Source organism: Schistocerca nitens, chromosome 2, assembly GCF_023898315.1.
Source record: "Schistocerca nitens isolate TAMUIC-IGC-003100 chromosome 2, iqSchNite1.1, whole genome shotgun sequence".
Lineage (NCBI taxonomy): Eukaryota > Metazoa > Arthropoda > Insecta > Orthoptera > Acrididae > Schistocerca > Schistocerca nitens.
Genome location: NC_064615.1, coordinates 741324751 through 741344388, shown reverse-complemented (window position 1 = coordinate 741344388; position 19638 = coordinate 741324751). Strand labels below are relative to the sequence as shown.

Below are 19638 nucleotides of genomic sequence, written 5' to 3'. Positions count from 1 at the left end.
TTTGGTAGCCCTCGTAATGACACCTGTTCAACATGCAAGGAACTCGAACTGAAAAATCGAAGAATACCGAGAAATGAGCTTGCGTAAATCCCTTGCAAAGAAGTTCCACAACATAATGAACAAATACTTCGACGACATTGTAAAAGTTGTCTTTGGCATGCAACAAACTGAACCTCTGCCATACCTCTCTATTGGAGAAGTCTTTTACACGCGACAGACATGGCTCTATAACCTGACCGTGGTGATACATGAACCAAGAAAAGGAACCAATGACGTTTTCCAATGCACTTGGTGTGAAACAGAAGCTACAAGAGGTACAAATGAAATCGCATCTGTACTACAACATTTTCTCCTACGTTATTTGGAAAAGAGGATTAATATTGATAAGAGAGGATTGAAACTTGGGCTTTTTTCAAATTCGAGCACCAGCCAGAACAAGAGTTCTGTAATGCTCCATATGCTGGTACGTTTTTTGCAATGAATTACAGTGTTATCTGAACTTACCCGCTATTTTCGTATTCGTGGACTTAGTTTCATGCCACCGATCCGTGTATTCGGTATAATTAGAAGGAATATCGGAAAAAAGAGGAAATCATATCCCCTTGCGAATACAGGAATATTCTAACGAAGTTCCGGAAAGGTGCTGATGTGGGGAGAAGAGGAAGACTGGTTTTCCCACGAGTTCAAACGGAATGTTAAAGAAATACTGAAGTCTACGTTGCGTTTCTAAATGAGGAATGTTCGAGCAATAACTTACAGACAAATCAATGGTAAGATTCAATGTGCTGTTAAAACGACGTATTTCTCTGGATTAAGTTTATATTGTGATGTTTTATAGAAAGACATTTTTTCGTTCAAAAGTGCTGCGATTATTTCCAGGATGAACCATAGAAGTAGACAAAAGAAGAAGAATGTAATGAAGCTAAAGGTTTTCCTTATCATTCCCAAGGATGCAGCAAGTTTCTACAATGACATACTCTCTGCAAGAGGTGAAGAATAAGAAATCATGACAGCTCATGAAGTATTTATACGGATGAAGAGACCTGTGGAGTTGCGTAGAAGAGAAAAAATAAATATAATTTTAAAACTTTAATTCAAACAACAAGCATTTAATACTGAGGTGTCATTGATACAGTTTGAGCATAAAACGAATTTTGTAAAAGAACTGTTTTTCTACTCCCAGTAGTTATCAACTATCAAAAATTTTATGTATTGCAAAAACTACCTAAAAACATATTCAAAACTGTATGAAATTTGTTAACTGTAGAAAATTTTTCCCTCTAAAGTTGTTTGTTAATTAAATAAATATGTCTCCTATTCTTTTTTTGCATAAAGCGAGCTTTGCAAAAACGATTCTAATTATATATCTACAGCTTCTTTTTAAAGCGGAAAAAAAAACACCTGCATCTGCCTGAGGTTGTCTGTGGGCAAAATAGCTCTACACAGAAATACTTCGTCATTGAAAAACTGTTACGAAATTCAGGAATATTTGTAGATTATCAGCGTTTGGTACAGTGCCTATAAGTTAAACTACAATATAAATAAATGTAATGTTATAGATAATAGACGAGAAATATCCATAGTGTATGACTTCGCAATCTGTCATCTATCACAACAATCAGTTACAATCGTGAAGTATGTAGAAATATCTGGGTTGGTTGGGTTCTTTTGGGGAAGAAGCCAAACAGCGAGGTCATCGGTCTCATTGGATTAGGGAAGGACGGCGAAGGAAGTCGGCCGTGCCCTTCCAAAGAAACCATCCCGGCATTTGCCTGGAGCGATTTAGGGAAATCACGGAAAACCTAAATCAGAACGGGCGCATGCGGGATTGAATCGTCGTCTTCCCGAATGCGAGTCCAGTGTGCCAACCACTGCGCCACCTCGCTCGGTAGAAATATCTGTGCGGGGTGATTTAAGGTGGAATTCACAAATAAATCTAGTGGTGGAGAAGGCAGATGTCGGAGAAATATTTATCGGAAAAAACCTAAGGAAATGGATTTCATCCGTCAAGGAGGACAAGTAGGAAACTCTCCTTTGACCAGTTTTTGGTACTGGTCATCGGTCTGTGACGTCTGCTAAATTGAAGAAGCAGAGAAAATTCAAAGAGCATCTGAGCTTTGTCATGCCTTTTTTAGTCAGATGTCGTGCGTCCAGTAACTATTCAACAAAACTCCAATCTGCTAAAAAGGCTTTATCATTACGGAGAGCACTTACTCAAAAATTTATTAGAGCCCACGTTTCAGTACAAATCAAGAAATCCTATTAATATCCTGCACTGCCGCACGTTATGATCACGAGTGTAATATTTGAAAAACTCGTGCATATACAGAGCGATGCCGACAGAATTTATTCTTGCCTGTCATTCATAAATGGAAGTGTATGGCCAAAAAATAGTTCCGGTATAAGCCTACTATGTACCTAGGCCACACATCGTGCATTGGCTTGCGAAGAAAAGACGTGAAAGTATAAATACCAAAGCGTTGATGAAAAAAACTGCTGAAGTAAAAATATGAATATCAATAACGATATTAAACATTAACCATACAAATTTACTTCCTTTCACAAAATTTAATACTACGGAAGACACTAGCAAGGTATTAACCGTACACTGTCAGTAGGAAACAACACTTCACTCTCGGAAGTAGCTTGTAAAAAAACAGTAGAAAACCCAAATCACAATGGTTGGGTCATGTGAGTATGTCTGAGTCATTCCTCCTTCATGGGCAGTTTTTTCTAGTTCAAATTCAAATAGAATCGTTATGTTCTGAATAAAATGTAGCTAACGTAGTAAAACTTGTATTTAACTTTTAAATATGAAAGCTCTGATAAGTTTCATGCTTTTTAGTTCGAAGCCCAGGGCAAGGTTTTATCACTTACGGCAGAATTGTGAAACCTGAGGAAATTGTGGCATACTGCGAAGACAGACTAGTGATCTTCAGTGTCAATAAAAGGCAACGCTTGAATCACGAAAGTGAAAAACAAGAGAGACCAGTTAATTTAAGAAGCGTGTAAGGCAATGCTGCAGCTTAGTGGCATTTGCAACAGATTCTGCTGCTGACTTTCTCGAAGACTGTGACTGACAAGTTTCAATAAATTTTGATCATTCCAACTTTTTCTCAGTACTTTCGGAGCAGGTGCTTCCCAGAAAGACTGGTTATGCTAAATGGAGACCTCACCAAGAACGTCATCTGAACTACTGGCAACGCCAGTCAAGATCTACAGTGCATCAATGCAACCTGGTAGGCGGTTCTGACAGTGGAACGCGACGGCTGCCATGACTCTGCAAATTGTGCAAATGCTGTGAAATGTCTCTGGGGAAAGAAGGAAAAGGAAAAAAGGCGCAAACAGTTATAACTTAACGTCCCATCGACATCTAGGTCATTCGAGACTGAGTACAAGCTCGGATCGGGTGTGGATATGAGAGGAAATCAAACGTAACCTTCCCAGTGGGACCATACCGACATTTGGTTTAACCACGAAGCATCTAAATCTGGATGCCTGGACGAAAGTTTGAACCGCGGCAGTCTCGCCTGTCCACTGTATCAGCGAGTACAAATACCGGGCTAAACAAGTACGAATCGCATGATATGGTTACCGCCCGCCTGTTGTCCAGAAGATAGCTGTGCCTTTCCAAGCGCCTCAAAATACATAGGTCTGACAAAGGTGTATTCGTCTCGTTCGCAGAGCTGGACAGTACACTGGAGCAGTGCCTGTGCTTTTTCGCTAATCTGGCATACATCCAAATCGTGCACGGAGAGGTATTTAGAAATTCCCTTACTGAGAAAAGGGTGAGCAGGGAACGTCTTCTCAACAATAATTATGGATCGCGGTGAATGTTTACTTCTGTTGAGTTGCTGGTTATAGGAGACTGGTTCGCTGCAATCATAAAACAGGGACGTTGTTAATATGAGGAGGACCAACACACCTTCTTTTGTGTACAAGGTCTGATACATGTCGAAATGAATGTCACTAAAAGTAGCAATCGCTTACACATGCGATGAATGTTGGGCCCAGTAGAGTATCGCGATGACTCGGCAAGAAATAGCGACACCCTTATCAATCTGAAAGTGCCCTTGCACTGAATGGATAGGATTCTGCACTGCGGGAAAAATTAAGTCAGTGATTGCAGCAACAACGGAATGAGTAGTTTGATGCCCTACATTTCATAATCTTTAGGGATGAAGCTAAAGTATCCGCAGCAGATGGGCATAAAGTAAATGAAAACCAAGTTTATTTGAATTAAGAGAACAAAATTTTTCTTCTCAGAAACAAGTTTTGATACGGTTACGAACAAAGTAAACTCTGAAACTTCCTGGCAGACTAAAACTGTGTGCCCGACCGAGTTCGAGTCTCGGTCGGGCACACAGTTTTAATCTGCCAGGAAGTTTCATATCAGCGCACACTCCGCTGCAGAGTGAAAATCTCATTCTGAAACATCCCCCAGGCTGTGGCGGCTAAGCCATGTCTCCGCAATATCCTTTCTTTCAGGAGTGCTAGTTCTGCAAGTTTCGCAGGAGAGCTTCTGTAAAGTTTGGAAGGTAGGAGACGAGGTACTGGCAGAAGTAAAGCTGTGAGTACCGGGCGTGAGTCGTGCTTCGGTAGCTCAGTTGGTAGAGCACTTGCCCGCGAAAGGCAAAGGTCCCGAGTTCAAGTCTCGGTCGGGCACACAGTTTTAATCTGCCAGGAAGTTTCATATCAGCGCACACTCCGCTGCAGAGTGAAAATCTCATTCTGGAAACATCCCCCAGGCTGTGGCTAAGGCATGTCTCCGCAATATCCTTTCTTTCAAGAGTGCTAGTTCTGCAAATTTCGCAGGAGAGCTTCTGTAAAGTTTGGAAGGTAGGAGACGAGGTACTGGCAGAAGTAAAGCTGTGAGTACCGGGCGTGAGTCGTGCTTCGGTAGCTGAGTTGGTAGAGCACTTGCCCGCGAAAGGCAAAGGTCCCGAGTTCGAGTCTCGGTCGGGCACACAGTTTTAATCTGCCAGGAAGTTTCATATCAGCGCACACTCCGCTGCAGAGTGAAAATCTCATTCTGGAAAGTAAACTCTGTTGGTTTGAACACAACAGTACTTCAGGCAGAAGGCCTTGCTTTGAAGAAAACGAAAATTCGAAATTAAGTTCGTGGCGCACTTAGTGCAGAAACAAAACCCGGAAGGGACCTGTCTGAGTTAAAGCTCACGATGGGAAAATATTCTAAGCCCGTCGAAGCCGAATCAAGAACAAAACTTGAAATATTGCAAATTTGCTGGTCGGCCACTACTTTCGGGCCCCTGCCTCGGACGGTGGTGACAGAATGGCGGCGGGTCCCGAGTGAGCTCGAAATCTATAACCATTTGTCGCGTAGCCCAGGGAGCCAACTCGGAGAGAACTCGCCTCTCAGGGCCCGCGCGCCGGCCTATGTGCAGCCCTCGGCGCCAGGATAATTCCTGCCACGTGGCCGGCGTAGCAGAGACGTTTGTGGGGCCAGCGACCGCTGTTAGCGCTTCGGTCGCCGTCTGGTGGCCGTGTTTAGCGTGGCAGCCTTCGAGTGTCGACTATAAGAAAGCCGGCTGCCGGTGTGACTTGGCTGTGATATGGATTGCATGCAGAATAAGCGTAAACCCGCGATACTGCAGAGGCCACGTATACGCTGTGGTATCAGGATAAGGCTAACCTGAACATTAAAAAGTACGATATGCTGTGAATGCCTCGGCTGGCCTTGTACGAAACAGTCAACTGGACTATAACTATTGCTAAATACGTCTGGGATGGCGCTGTTAATGCATGTGCATCTGCATGTACTTCAAAGAACTGCTGGATGGCTATGGTGTGCAGACATTTTTTGGTGTCAAGGTGAGTCGACCCAACCTACATACTGGCCCCCGATTTCAAGCAATCTCAATCAAGTGGATTACTTTATCTGGGGACTGTATAACAGCTAGTACATGAGGTACGTAACATGTCCTCGTTGGAAATATCTGGTTCCGGGAGGCGCTATAGTAATATAAAGAGTTTGTTTACTTTAAACTGTACCTGTTAATCTCATAAAGAATGAGGAATTTTGTAAGTGAAATTTTCGCCTAAAGTATCGACTACATAAAATAATATCATCGACACGATTCCCTGTACTGTCACGATGTTGCACTAGTGATTTAAAGTTCAATAAAATTATGAACACCGAAGAGAGCGAGTGTAGAGTATTTAAAACAAGATGATACTTCACTCAAGTTACGAAAATTCAGCAGACGGTCACCAGTCCCATTCTGACATGCACTTACGTTAATCATACGGTTATTAAATGCAACTGCGACATTTTTTAATAGCTCTCCTTTTTATGAAATTAAATAGAAAGAGTTCAAAAAGAGACATGCATTACATAATGAGAAGAACTCTCATTAACAATTCTGAACAATAATGAAATCCATTATTGGAACAACACTCTCATAGTAGCGAGCACTGCTGTGATTTGTTTATCCTTCAGTAATATGCTTGTTAAACTAACTCTAACAACGTTAATAAATTCCTATAGAATCTATACACTATGTAAAGCCACATAAACACGTAATTATATACAGTTTTAGAATTACCAACTAAATAGTTCCTCAAATTAACAGAATCTGTAAACATCGAATTATCTTTTGACTCATAAGTATTCAAATAACAAAAACACTATATGCTGTACTTTGTTTGGATTTTCTTACCAACTAGTCACATAAGACAATAAACTAAATATATCGTTCACATAGTTACTTACGAATTTCGAATTTATAAAAACCAGAACCATGGGAACAATATTCTCTGTATAAGACTACAGTAACCGTGCTGTGAAATATATCTGTGTTTGAAGTGCACGCACAATAATTACACTCCTGGAAATGGAAAAAAGAACACATTGACACCGATGTGTCAGACCCACCATACTTGCTCCGGACACTGCGAGAGGGCTGTACAAGCAATGATCACACGCACGGCACAGCGGACACACCAGGAACCGCGGTGTTGGCCGTCGAATGGCGCTAGCTGCGCAGCATTTGTGCACCGCCGCCGTCAGTGTCAGCCAGTTTGCCGTGGCATACGGAGCTCCATCGCAGTCTTTAACACTGGTAGCATGCCGCGACAGCGTGGACGTGTACCGTATGTGCAGTTGACGGACTTTGAGCGAGGGCGTATAGTGGGCATGCGGGAGGCCGGGTGGACGTACCGCCGAATTGCTCCACACGTGGGGCGTGAGGTCTCCACAGTACATAGATGTTGTCGCCAGTGGTCGGCGGAAGGTGCACGTGCCCGTCGACCTGGGACCGGACCGCAGCGACGCACGGATGCACGCCAAGACCGTAGGATCCTACGCAGTGCCGTAGGGGACCGCACCGCCACTTCCCAGCAAATTAGGGACACTGTTGCTCCTGGGGTATCGGCGAGGACCATTCGCAACCGTCTCCATGAAGCTGGGCTACGGTCCCGCACACCGTTAGGCCGTCTTCCGCTCACGCCCCAACATCGTGCAGCCCGCCTCCAGTGGTGTCGCGTCAGGCGTGAATGGAGGGACGAATGGAGACGTGTCGTCTTCAGCGATGAGAGTCGCTTCTGCCTTGGTGCCAATGATGGTCGTATGCGTGTTTGGCGCCGTGCAGGTGAGCGCCACAATCAGGACTGCATACGACCGAGGCACACAGGGCCAACACCCGGCATCATGGTGTGGGGAGCGATCTCCTACACTGGCCGTACACCACTGGTGATCGTCGAGGGGACACTGAATAGTTCACGGTACATCCAAACCGTCATCGAACCCATCGTTCTACCATTCCTAGACCGGCAAGGGAACTTGCTGTTCCAACAGGACAATGCACGTCCGCATGTATCCCGTGCCACCCAACGTGCTCTAGTAGGTGTAAGTCAACTACCCTGGCCAGCAAGATCTCCGGATCTGTCCCCCATGGAGCATGTTTGGGACTGGATGAAGCGTCGTCTCACGCGGTCTGCACGTCCAGCACGAACGCTGGTCCAACTGAGGCGCCAGGTGGAAATGGCATGGCAAGCCGTTCCACAGGACTACATCCAGCATATCTACGATCGTCTCCATGGGAGAGTAGCAGCCTGCATTGCTGCGAAAGGTGGATATACACTGTACTAGTGCCGACATTGTGCATGCTCTGTTGCCTGTGTCTATGTGCCTGTGGTTCTGTCAGTGTGATCATGTGATGTATCTGACCCCAGGAATGTGTCAATAAAGTTTCCCCTTCCTGGGACAATGAATTCACGGTGTTCTTATTTCAATTTCCAGGAGTGTATTTAAATAATTTTTTTAAAAATATAATACGTTTTTAAGTAGGATTAAAATGTCTAAAAGAATTTCTCCCAGTTCCATACAGATTCCTACTCTCATACAGTCCTGAAAATTTCTTGTTCTGAATTTTTAATAGCTACGACAATACTTTTAAGATCTATAACAGAAAACGTGGGGCGTATGCGTGTAACTGATGCATGAATAATTCACCTATTATCTATTGCATGTGCCTCACGTTTTTCATTATAAATCTCGTAAACATTGTCATAGCAATTAAAAATTTATAAGCATCAATTTTCAGGACTATCTGATGAGCTTAGGAACCTGTATGGTGGCAGGAGAAATAATTTTATACTTTTTAGTCCGATTTAAAAACATGTACTATAAATTTATTTTTTTTCAATAATTATTTTCTCTTTTTCAGTCTTGTGTGGGTAAAATTTATCAATGGATTTTAAACACTTTGATGAGATTAAATTTTTTGCTCATCCGTGCATGCCTGCTCGTGTACCGCCTGGAACACTTTCCCACACTATCCGGTAAACGCGCCGGAGCTCCAGCGTAGTCGAATGTTTACGTCACCAAACTTTTTCATCCACACTCACGCCCTCTACCAAACAGGCCGACAACAAAAAGAATTAGTATTTCATTGTCATCCAGTTCTGGGCTAAGTTTAAAATTTCAAGACTCAAGTTCATCTGGAAGTTAAAGTCAATTAGTAAATTTGTACTGAACAGACAGGTAACCAAGAAAGCGACCCAATAAAAACGTGTGAAAGTAGACGCGTATTCGATTTCCAGGGTAAATGGTGCTTTTGATGTGACATTCAACACACCCAGGATATCATAAGCAGCGGAATCTCGTAACTGTTGCCGTCCTTTCGCAAATACTGGAGACCGTTACTCTGAATAACTGTTACCTTGATATTGACTCATTAACAGCACGGTTCTATGTTTCTGTGCTGTTAGTAATAGCATTTACTGTCAATAAATGATCATTCATGACACCTTATTGCAGTAAAATACAGTGAAGGAAAAATTTGCAACACTAAAAAAATAATTAATTTGGAGCAATGAAATTTCGCGAATACGTTTGTCTAGGTAACATATTTAAATGATTAACTTAAGCTCAAGATAAGCCATTGCAAATGTGAACTCCTGGTACATTAATAACCTTCGTAGCCGCCAGAATGTTGAATGCAAGCATACAGACGTGCATGCATTGTGTCGTTCAGGTGGAAGATGTCAGTTTTTAGGATTGAGTTACATGCCTGTTGCACTGGGTCAGTCAACACAAGAACAGTTAACACTGGGTGTGGATGACGCTGGAGTTGTCTTCCGTCGATGTCCTATATGTGCTCGATTTGAGACAGATCTGGCGATGAAGCACGCCAAGTCAACATGTCGACACTCTGTAGAGCATGTTGGGTTCCAACAGCGGTGTGTGGGCGAGCGTTATCCAATTGCAACACACCCCCTGGAATGCCGTTCAAAAATAGCAGCACGACAAGTCGAATCACCAAACTGCTGCACAGATTTGCGCTCAAGGTGCGTGTGATAATCACGAAAGTGCTCCACCCGCCATACAAAATCGCACCGCAAACCATACTGTAACTCCAAGTGTAGGTCCAGTGTGCATAGCACGCAAAAAACGGTTCAAATGGCTCTGAGCACTATGGGGCTTAACATCTGAGATCATCAGTCCCCTAGAACTTGAACTACTTAAAGCCTACTAGCCTAAGGACATCACACAAATCCATGCCCGAGACAGGATTCGAACCTGCGACTGTAGCAGTAGCGCGGTTCCGGACTAAAGCACCTAGAACCGCTCGGCTACAGCGGCCGGATGCATAGCACGCAGAAACGTTGGTTACAAGTCCTGAACTAGTCTCTTCCTAACCAACACATGGCCGTCACTGGCACCGAGGCAGAATCAGCTTTCTCCAGCAAACACAACGGACCTCCATCGTGCGCTCCAATGAGCTCTCGCTTGACACCACTGAAATCGCAAATGACGATGGTCTGGGGTCAGAGGAATGCACGCTTTCAAGGAGCTGTCCTTGGAGTAATCGATTTGTGACAGTTCGTTGTATCACTATGGTGCCAACTGCTGCTCAAATTGCTGCTGCAGATACTATATGATGCGCCGGAGCCATACGCCGAACACGATGGTCTTCTCTCTCTATAGTGCCACGTTGCCGTCCAGAGCCCGGTCTTCTTGCAGTCGTACTTCTGGTGACCACCTCTGCCAGCAATTACGTACAGAAGCTACATTACTGTCAAGTCTTTCAGCAATATTGCAGAGGGACCATCCAACTTCTCATAGCTCTATTACACAATCTCGTTAAAACTAGCCGGCCGCTGTGGCCGAGCGGTTCTAGGCACTTCAGTCCGGAACCGCGCTGCTGCTACGATCGCAGGTTCGAATCCTGCCTCGGGCATGGACGTGTGTGATGTCCTTAGGTTAGTTCTAAGTTCTAAGTCTAGGCGACTGATGACCTCAGATGTTAAGTCCCATAGTGCTCAGAGCCATCTGAACCATTTTTTCGTTAAAACTCGGAGAGGTGCTGATAATCACGCTTTTGTCGCCTTAAAGGCATTCTTGACCAACAACACCACGTCCAGTCTCATAGATAACTAACACTCACGACCGTTAAGCGCGTACTTAAATTAAACGTGATTGCCATCCACATATTGACGCTACTACCGCACTCTTATGTGACTGGCGCAAAATTTGAATGTAAATGTCGCACAGCTCCTTGTTGGTGTTCAGATTTTTTTCCCGTCAGTGTATGTTTTTCCCGACGTCTCCTGTCGCTGGCCCCGCACACTTCGTGCTCACTGTAGCCACCTTTATTTCGAGCTTCGGCTTAGCAAGATTCTGCTTGTCGCTCTGCTAGTGTGGTACTAACAGCTTGATGGTTGGCGGCGCAGGTCCTCGATGTGCACGGAGGACTGGCTGGAGGTGTACAACAAGTACAAGGACGGCACGGAGAAGCTGATCGGGCGCTACTGCGGCATGACGGCGCCCGGGCCCATCGAGTCGAACCGCGCGGCGGCCGGGCTCAGGGTGCTGCTGCACTCCGACCGCGAGAGCGTCTACAGCGGCTTCAAGGCGCGCTACACCTTCGAGGTCGCCAAGTCCATATTCGGAGGTGCGTGCCCGCTGCCAGCCAAATAAGTAGTATACAATCACCACTTGCCTATCACGAGGCGTCGTGAGGAACCACTACACTATTCAGGATAGCTACCCAAACTACATGTAGCTGCTTCATCTCTTTTTTTTCCATATAATTAAACAGTTTCGAAATTTTTCCATTGTTGTCGGTATTGTTATGGCCCTCAGTCAAAAGACTGGATTGAGGTATCTTTCCATGCTAGTCTACCTTATGAAAGCTTCTATATAAATATTGCTACCTACATCAGTTTCAGCCTTTTTACTTATTCGAATCTTTGTCTTCCCCTATATATTTTACCCCCTCGCTTCTCTCCATTACCAAACTAGTGATTTCTCGTAGACTCAGAACGTGCCCTAGCAACCGATCCTTCTTTTAGTCACAGTGTGCCACAAATTTCTCTTTAACTCAACACGATTCAGTGTCTCATTAATTACTCGATCTACTCACCCAATTTTCGCTACCCCCCCCCCCCCCCTGTAGCTTCATATTTCAGAAGCTGCTATTCTTTTCATTCTTGTGCGAAGTACTAATCATCCACACTTCTCTTTCATACAAGAGCTTCAGGACAATCTTCCTAAAACTTAAAATTATTCTATGTATTAACAAATCCTCAGTTTCAGAAATGGTTTCCCTGCTATAGCCAATCCGCATTTTATATCCTCTCTCCTTCCGGTATCATCACTCTGTTTGCTGCCTAAATACCAGAAATTCATCTTTTACTTTTAGTTTCTCATTTCTTAGTCCAGTCTCTTCACCATCACCTTATTTTATTTCACACATTCCATTACCTTTGTTTCACTTTTGTTGATGCAATATGTACAATTTTTTTCAAGTCACTGTCCAATCCCTTCAACTAATCTTCCAACTCTACGTCATCTTTGACAGAATTAAAATAATTTAAGGCAAACCTTACAGTATTCAATTGTTTCCGCTGTTCTCGCTATTAGCTCCCAGATATATTTTTTTTAATTGACACTTTTTCTACCCGTTCCCTTGTAGTTTGAATGGGCTGTATTCCACACTGTGAATTTCAGAAATGTAATGATTGTATCCTAAAGCTAATGAATTCTCAAAATAAAATATAGTTTAACAAAATTCAAACTTTATAATACTGTAATAAATTGATATTAAGTATCTACTCTCTAAAAAAAGTAAACAAAAGAGAAGAAACCTAATCTAGATAGCTCGCTGGAATTTCAGGCCTGTCCAGTTCGCTAGCGGTGGTGTAATTATAGCGTAAGTAACAGTGGTTGCCTCTGTTCTAAATAGAAGCAACTTGCACATGGTTTCTACAGTAAACTTGATGATAATTAAGGATCAGTTACTAAACATCAATGTTCAAATAAATAGCTGCTGTCTGAAGGTTGGTAGTCTTAACTTTATATAAGTGCTATGGGTGGGATTTCGACGACGATGTTTACGTATGCAAGACGGGCATGTGGAACATGTAAAACAAAATTCAGGCAACAACAGACAGAATACTAGAGCGAATGTTACGAAATTATGCATCTATGTGTTGTGTTGCCGCAATAATATTAGTATAGCGGGAAAAATTACATGCATCACAGTAAAGCGGACAAGACTGCATCACATAATTCAGAAGGAAGACAGATCTCATATCATCAGCAAAGGATGTATCTCCTAAACTTCTTTCCACGTCGTAAGCAATACAGCGTTATTTGAAACTATAATTTAGATATTATTAATCATATAAATTATATGAATGATGAGAAAACCCATTCAAAACACGTTTAATTTTAATATTATTATATAACAAATACTGATTAAAGATATAGTTACTAAAAGACTTTTTAATTGATGCTGTATTCTAATCCATAGCTTAGCATTAGTTCAGGTGCTGTCAGCCGCGATGCGTAGAGTATTTGAGGTCTGGGTGGACCAATTACAGTATTCGTGCCACTTATACGCTCTAAAATGTTCGGAATCTATCTTGCGGATCGCCAGCGTAATTGTTCTTGTCCTGATTTACTTCGAAAATTTATAAATTCATCATATGGATCAATAATTTCTCACTACCCCATGATCGCCAGTACCCGCTGAAAGAACTATCACAACATAACTGATATCTTTAAGGATGTATATGAGCGAGAACTCCTCGGTATGTGACCACGTCAGGATAAAACTGACAACACTTCGGCTACTATCGTATGGTCACTAGTTTGAGTGCGTGATGATTTGTAGTTGCTGTATCAACTAATGCCCACGTCGAAAGCGTTGTATGCTTAATTATAATATACAGGGTGACAATTATTGAACTATATGAAATAAAATCGTCATTAACTTCTGAAAGGTTTGCGTTAGTATGTTCAAACTGCACGGTTCGCCGCATGGGAATTAGTATGCGCATACGCACGCGCATTGTTTTGGGCCACTTTCATTTGGATGGGTTCATCAATAAGCAAAATTGGAGCGTTTGGGGACTGAGAACCCGCATTTCGCGATCGAGAAGTCTCTTCACCCTCAACGTGTGACTATTTGGTGTGCAATGTCCAGTCTCGGAATAATCGGTGAGATATTCTTTGATGGCAGGATGACTACCGAACGGTACGTGAAGGTTTTCGAAGATGATTTCATCCTCATTATCCAAGTGACCCTGAATTCAACAAGATGTGGTTCTTGCAAGTCGGAGCTCGACCCCAATGAAGCAGGAGAGTGTTTGACGTGCTGGAGGAGCACTTCAGGGATCACATTTCGGCTCTGGGGAACCCAGAGGCCACTGGCATGGGCCTCGATTGGCCGCAACATTCTTCGGACCAGAACGCATGCGACACCTTTTTGTGGGGCTATATTAAAGACAAGGTGTACAGCAGTAATCCCAAAACCACTGCTGAGCTGAAAACACCCATTCAGAATGTCATCGACCGAGCGAGGTGGCGCAGTGGTTAGACACTGGACTCGCATTCGGGAGGACGACGGTTCAATCCCGCGTCCGGCCATCCTGATTTAGGTTTTCCGTGATTTCCCTAAATCGGTCCAGGCAAATGCCGGGATGGTTCCTTTCAAAGGGTGCGGCCGACTTCCTTCCCCGTCCTTCCCTAATCCGATGAGACCGATGACCTCGCTGTCTGGTCTCCTTCCCCAAAAACAACCAACAACAACCATCAGAATGTCATCGACAGCATCGATACTCCGACACTTCAGCAGGTCATGCAGAATTTCGCTATTCGTCTGCGCCACATCATCGCCAACGATGGCAGGCATGTCGAACTTGTCATAACCTAAATCCGAATATCTGTGGTGACGTTTACATGTTGAATAAAATGTGTGCGCGCCGTAGTTTGTAACTAATTTAAGTTTTTTTCATGTAGTTCAGTAATTGTCACCTTGTACGGTTCATTGTTTCTTTCTAATGGATATACACGCACGTCATTAGCCTTACTTTTCGACGTGGCATCAATGACTGGTCCACAAGAAAACTTAAAACAGCGAATGGGACCCGGAAATTCCGTACAGGGTATCGTTGGTGTAATGTGAAGCGTTCCCCTTCCGAACTTAATACTATAACTTTCCTTTTCCTCAATGAACAACATGTAGTCTCTGCCTCAGGTAGAATGGAAGCTACAACAGCTTGAGCAAACTTTATGGCGTGAAGAGCCTCGTTAGTTTGATTAATGATGTAGCAGCACTTTCGGTAAATTTCTTCATTCTAGCCTTCAAGCTACTCAGAAGCTTTGGGACAAAGAAAATGTGTTTCTTCGGTATACTGTGTTCATCACTGAACCAACGAGAAGGTGAACACCATTTTTTCTCTAAACCGGATCTTACGTATCTCATACTACATCCTCTTTCAGCGATACGTTCTCCCTGCTACTCGCATTTGTAACTTTGAAATCTTTGCCTTTTTATGTTATGGCATGTTAAATTAAATTTGTTACAGTGAAGTACGTCTTGTATCTGAGTAACAGAATATTTCTTTACGTTTTTCATTCACATGAGTTGGGAACGTGAGCCAACCAGGAAGATGCTACATTTTTACAGTAACATTGTTCCTTCAAAACTTTCCAGGCTCTTGTGTAGTGGTCCATATAGATTGGAGAGACACCATTAAACGTTTCTTCATCTCTAATGATAATGGAAAACATATTTGTGACTCCAATAATTCGTTACCTGTATTTGACTTCCTTTTGACTGTTTGTTCGAGAGGAATGACTTTTTACGTGAAAAATCTTGAAGCTCTGTAGATAAAACAAACGTTATAACATACTACATTTTCATTCTTCATGTCTACATGTTTATTTCTCAACATAGTCACCATGGTGACGAACACTTTCTCCCAACTAAAGATCAGTTTCTTGACACCGTCACTGCAGAATGTTTGATTTCACTGACGGAGACACAGCCTCACCTCCGCTTTAACCGCTTCATCACTATCAAAGTGAAGTCGTCGACGGTGTTCCTGAACTTTGGGAAACAGGTGAAAACCGGATGGGGCCAAGTCTGGACTGTATGGAGGATGATCGAAGGCAGAGAAACCAAGGTGTCAGATAATTTGAGATGTCGCAGGGCTCTTGTGTGGTCTGGCATTGTCATGCTGAAGGAGAGGGTGCTCCATGTGTGGACGAACTCTTCGAATGCATGCTTTCAGGTTTCTGAGGATCTTGTACTACCTATTGGCTTCTGTCTCGGGTTCTTCGGCCGACGTTCATCTAATGATTTTTCTGACGTTTCACCAGCACGAGTGGCTGGCATTGTCAAAGCTTCACCCTCCATTGCCGGCTTTGACAATGCCAGCCACTCGTGCTGGCGAAACGTCAGAAAAATCATTAGATGAACGTCGGCCGAAGAACCCGAGACAGAAGCCAATAGGCATTTTGTCAACAAGTGGCCACGAAAGCCTTAACAATTTTGGATCTTGTACTACATTACAGGGTTTATGGTGGTCCCTTTAGGCATGAATTCCTAATGCCCCCACCTTGAACAATCCAGAACACTGTGAGCATGACTTTGCCTCCTCATGGCATGGATTGAACATTTTCGGCGTCGGTGAACCATTTGGCAGGACTACATTAATGCTGTATTTCTTTTTCCGAGTGAAAATGGTGAACCCTGTTTCGTCGTCTGTCACAATGTTGTTACGGAACCTATTACACTCACGCTCAAAACGCTAAAGAAATTGTTGATAGATGTCCAGTGTCCTTTGTTTCATGTCAGGAGTGAGCATGTGAGGTACCCACCGTGCACATGTTTTCTGCACCGCAATTTCGCAGTGACGTCCCGTACACGCTCCGTGATATACCACACTTACCTGAGAGCTGTGTCTATGCTGTCCGACGATTTTCTCTGGCGGGTTCATCAATCCGATAGCGGTGAGTGTCGTCGGTTACCGTACACTGTCGTCCTCTCCGAGCTCTGCTACACACGTTGAGGTTAGCAGCACCGCTTCTATCATCATGAGCACGAACAAGCTAGTAACGCACATTACTGATGTCGATATAATTATCACCTTACACTTTTCTTCTTCAAAGGATTTCAATTGGGGGCATGTTCTCGGCGGTTAGAAACTCGATTACAGCACGCTGTTCCTCACTCGCCGACTTAGCTATGTTACACACTGCCATGCTACACGCTACAAATCTGAGCCCTCTAGCGGCAGAGGGTTCCAAGTTGCGTCAGCAATACCGAGGACAACAGAAAAAAAAATTCGTAGGCCTCGTATATGTATAGACAATAATCATCAATTTTTTTGTATTATATGACAGAAAGCAAATAAAAAGACCACTGATGATACATCAGCGAAACATGTCTGAGTAAAAAAAAAAAAAAAAAAAAAAAAAAAAAGAAGAAGAGCCGGCCGAAGTGGCCGTGCGGTTAAAGGCGCTGCAGTCTGGAACCGCAAGACCGCTACGGTCGCAGGTTCGAATCCTGCCACGGGCATGGATGTTTGTGATGTCCTTAGGTTAGTTAGGTTTAACTAGTTCTAAGTTCTAGGGGACTAATGACCTCAGCAGTTGAGTCCCATAGTGCTCAGAGCCATTTGAAGCATTTTTTTAAAAAAAGAAGAAAAAATCGTATCTGTTATCAAACAGAGGGGTCCAAAAACATGTATCCACTGTTTGAAAGTCCATAACTTGCAAACTAATTGACGGAGTTGTCTCATTTTTGGTGAAAGTGTAGCTTAAAGTCCAACTTAAAGATAACACTGTAGGTGTTCGAAATGGTCACCATTAACATCCACACACAAACGATGCCGCCGAACTGCAGCATGAACTACTGACTGCAACGTGTTCAGTTGGATATTTGCACATGAATGTACGATGGATTCTCGAAGTTCATCTAATGTGCGTGGCTTTTGTCGATAAACGACGTCCTTTAGTGTTCCCCACAGGTAAAAGTCCAGAGGAGTTACGTCTGGGGAACGTGTTGGATACTCCACAGCACCTCTACGGCCTATCCATCTTCCTGGTAGATTTTCGTCGAGATACGCCCTAACACGATTTTGGTAGTGGACTGGGGCACCATCTTGTTGAAAGTAAACTCTTCCATCTCCTTACAAGTCTCGGATAGCAGGTAAAATGGGGGAACACTGAAGGACGTCGTTTATCGACAAAAGCCACGCACATTGGATGAACTTCGAGAATCCATCGTACATTCATGTGCAAATATCCAACTGAACACGTTGCAGTCAGTAGTTCGTGCTGCAGTTCGGCGGCATTGTTTGCGTGTGGATGTTAATGGTGACCATTTCGAACACCTACAGTAATATCTTTAAGTTGGACTTTAAGCTACACCTTCACCAAAAATTAGACAACTCCGTCAGTTAGTTTGCCACTTATGGACTTTTAAACATGGATACATTTTTTTGGACACCTCTGTATTTGTCATGTGTGTGTTTCAGTAAATTCTCTGTAATCAAACTTACCATATTTTGCATTTGTTTTAACAGATCTGAAGATGCTTAGAATATGAGCGACACCGGAGGTTATCGTGAAGACAAATATGACAATAGATTTTCGTAAAAAATATTAGAACAATAATACAGCTGTTGCGCATTTACCGTGACTTGACATCATATTAAGTTCTGCTAATCACAGTCTCATAGAATGAATCGCATCTGTGGATGAGTACTCTTGCTTAGTGTAAGGAGTGTGTGGCAGTTTACTGTAGCCGTGCTAAAGCGCCTCCATCTGTTGCAGACTGCGGGTCGAACGTGAGCAGCTCCGACTACGGCGTCATCCAGAGCCCCAACTTCCCGCAGAAGTACGACGGTCCGTCGCGGGGCGTCTCCAGCAAGACGTGTAACTGGTACATCAGCGTCCGGCCCAAGCACAAGATACTGCTCAACTTCGAGTACTTCGCCGTCGAGGGCAACCCTGCGGGTAATGGCCGTAGCTGCAGTAGAGAATCCACCCAGTCCACACCTACCGAGCTTGCGTTGGCTCTATTATCACGCCTGATGCAGATGCAGTGAAGTAACTACCTTGACAGTAAATTCCTTCTGATCACGATCCCTCAATTACAAGCTGTTGAGGTACAAACAGAAGTACCAGTTCGAAACGGTATTCGGTTAGTTAGCCCACTCGCTTTGCATATGCATCGAGATATACAGTCCGAAAGTCTATAAAGACTAATTAATTAAGGATATTTTACACAATCAGATTCTTTTTCAGTTAATTAAATTATTCGTTGCAATCACCAGCAAGAAGAGAGCCTTCATAGCTGAGGTGCTAATTTGACTGAGAGGTAGCCAGAGAAGAAATCCAAGTGTCAAAAGATAGTACCGTATTCGAAAGTGCATTAACGGCGCTATCATTCCGCTTCGGTGGTTGCAAGTATACTCCGTCCGACTAGGCTGCTTTATAAACTGTAACACTAACTCGTTTTTGTGATTTTGAAACTTTAAGGCGTGGGCGTTTATGAAATTTACCGAAAATGTCAATTTTTCAATTATTTTGTATTTATTAGTAGAACTCAAGGACAGTAAGTTACCAACGTTTCAGTGATGAAATCGCTCCCGAAGTGCCTAAAATGTGTGACGCGACCTTCAACCCACGCCCACTTTTTGAAGCAACACTTCAGTGCTAGCTCGGTGAACAAGGATTCCGTGGATTACTTTAAAGCATCTAGAGGTCTGTGATATATGGTCTATGATTTTATAGAATGTCTGTTGGACATGGCTGTGTTATATGTACTCTTTAGTTTTATAGATCATCTATTGGTCGTTGTTGGACACAACACA

The 19638-nt window shown here is 43.3% G+C and overlaps 1 protein-coding gene across 1 annotated transcript in view; it reads left to right on the top strand.

The window, feature by feature from the left end:
• The window catches only part of LOC126236959 (cubilin), a 1328660-nt gene that overhangs the window by 1232911 nt on the left and 76111 nt on the right, over window positions 1-19638 (top strand). The window contains exons 11-12 of the mRNA XM_049946657.1: window positions 11197-11417; window positions 18596-18778. Of these exons, the coding sequence (XP_049802614.1) occupies window positions 11197-11417; window positions 18596-18778 (404 nt within the window). The remainder of the gene's footprint in view (window positions 1-11196; window positions 11418-18595; window positions 18779-19638) is intronic.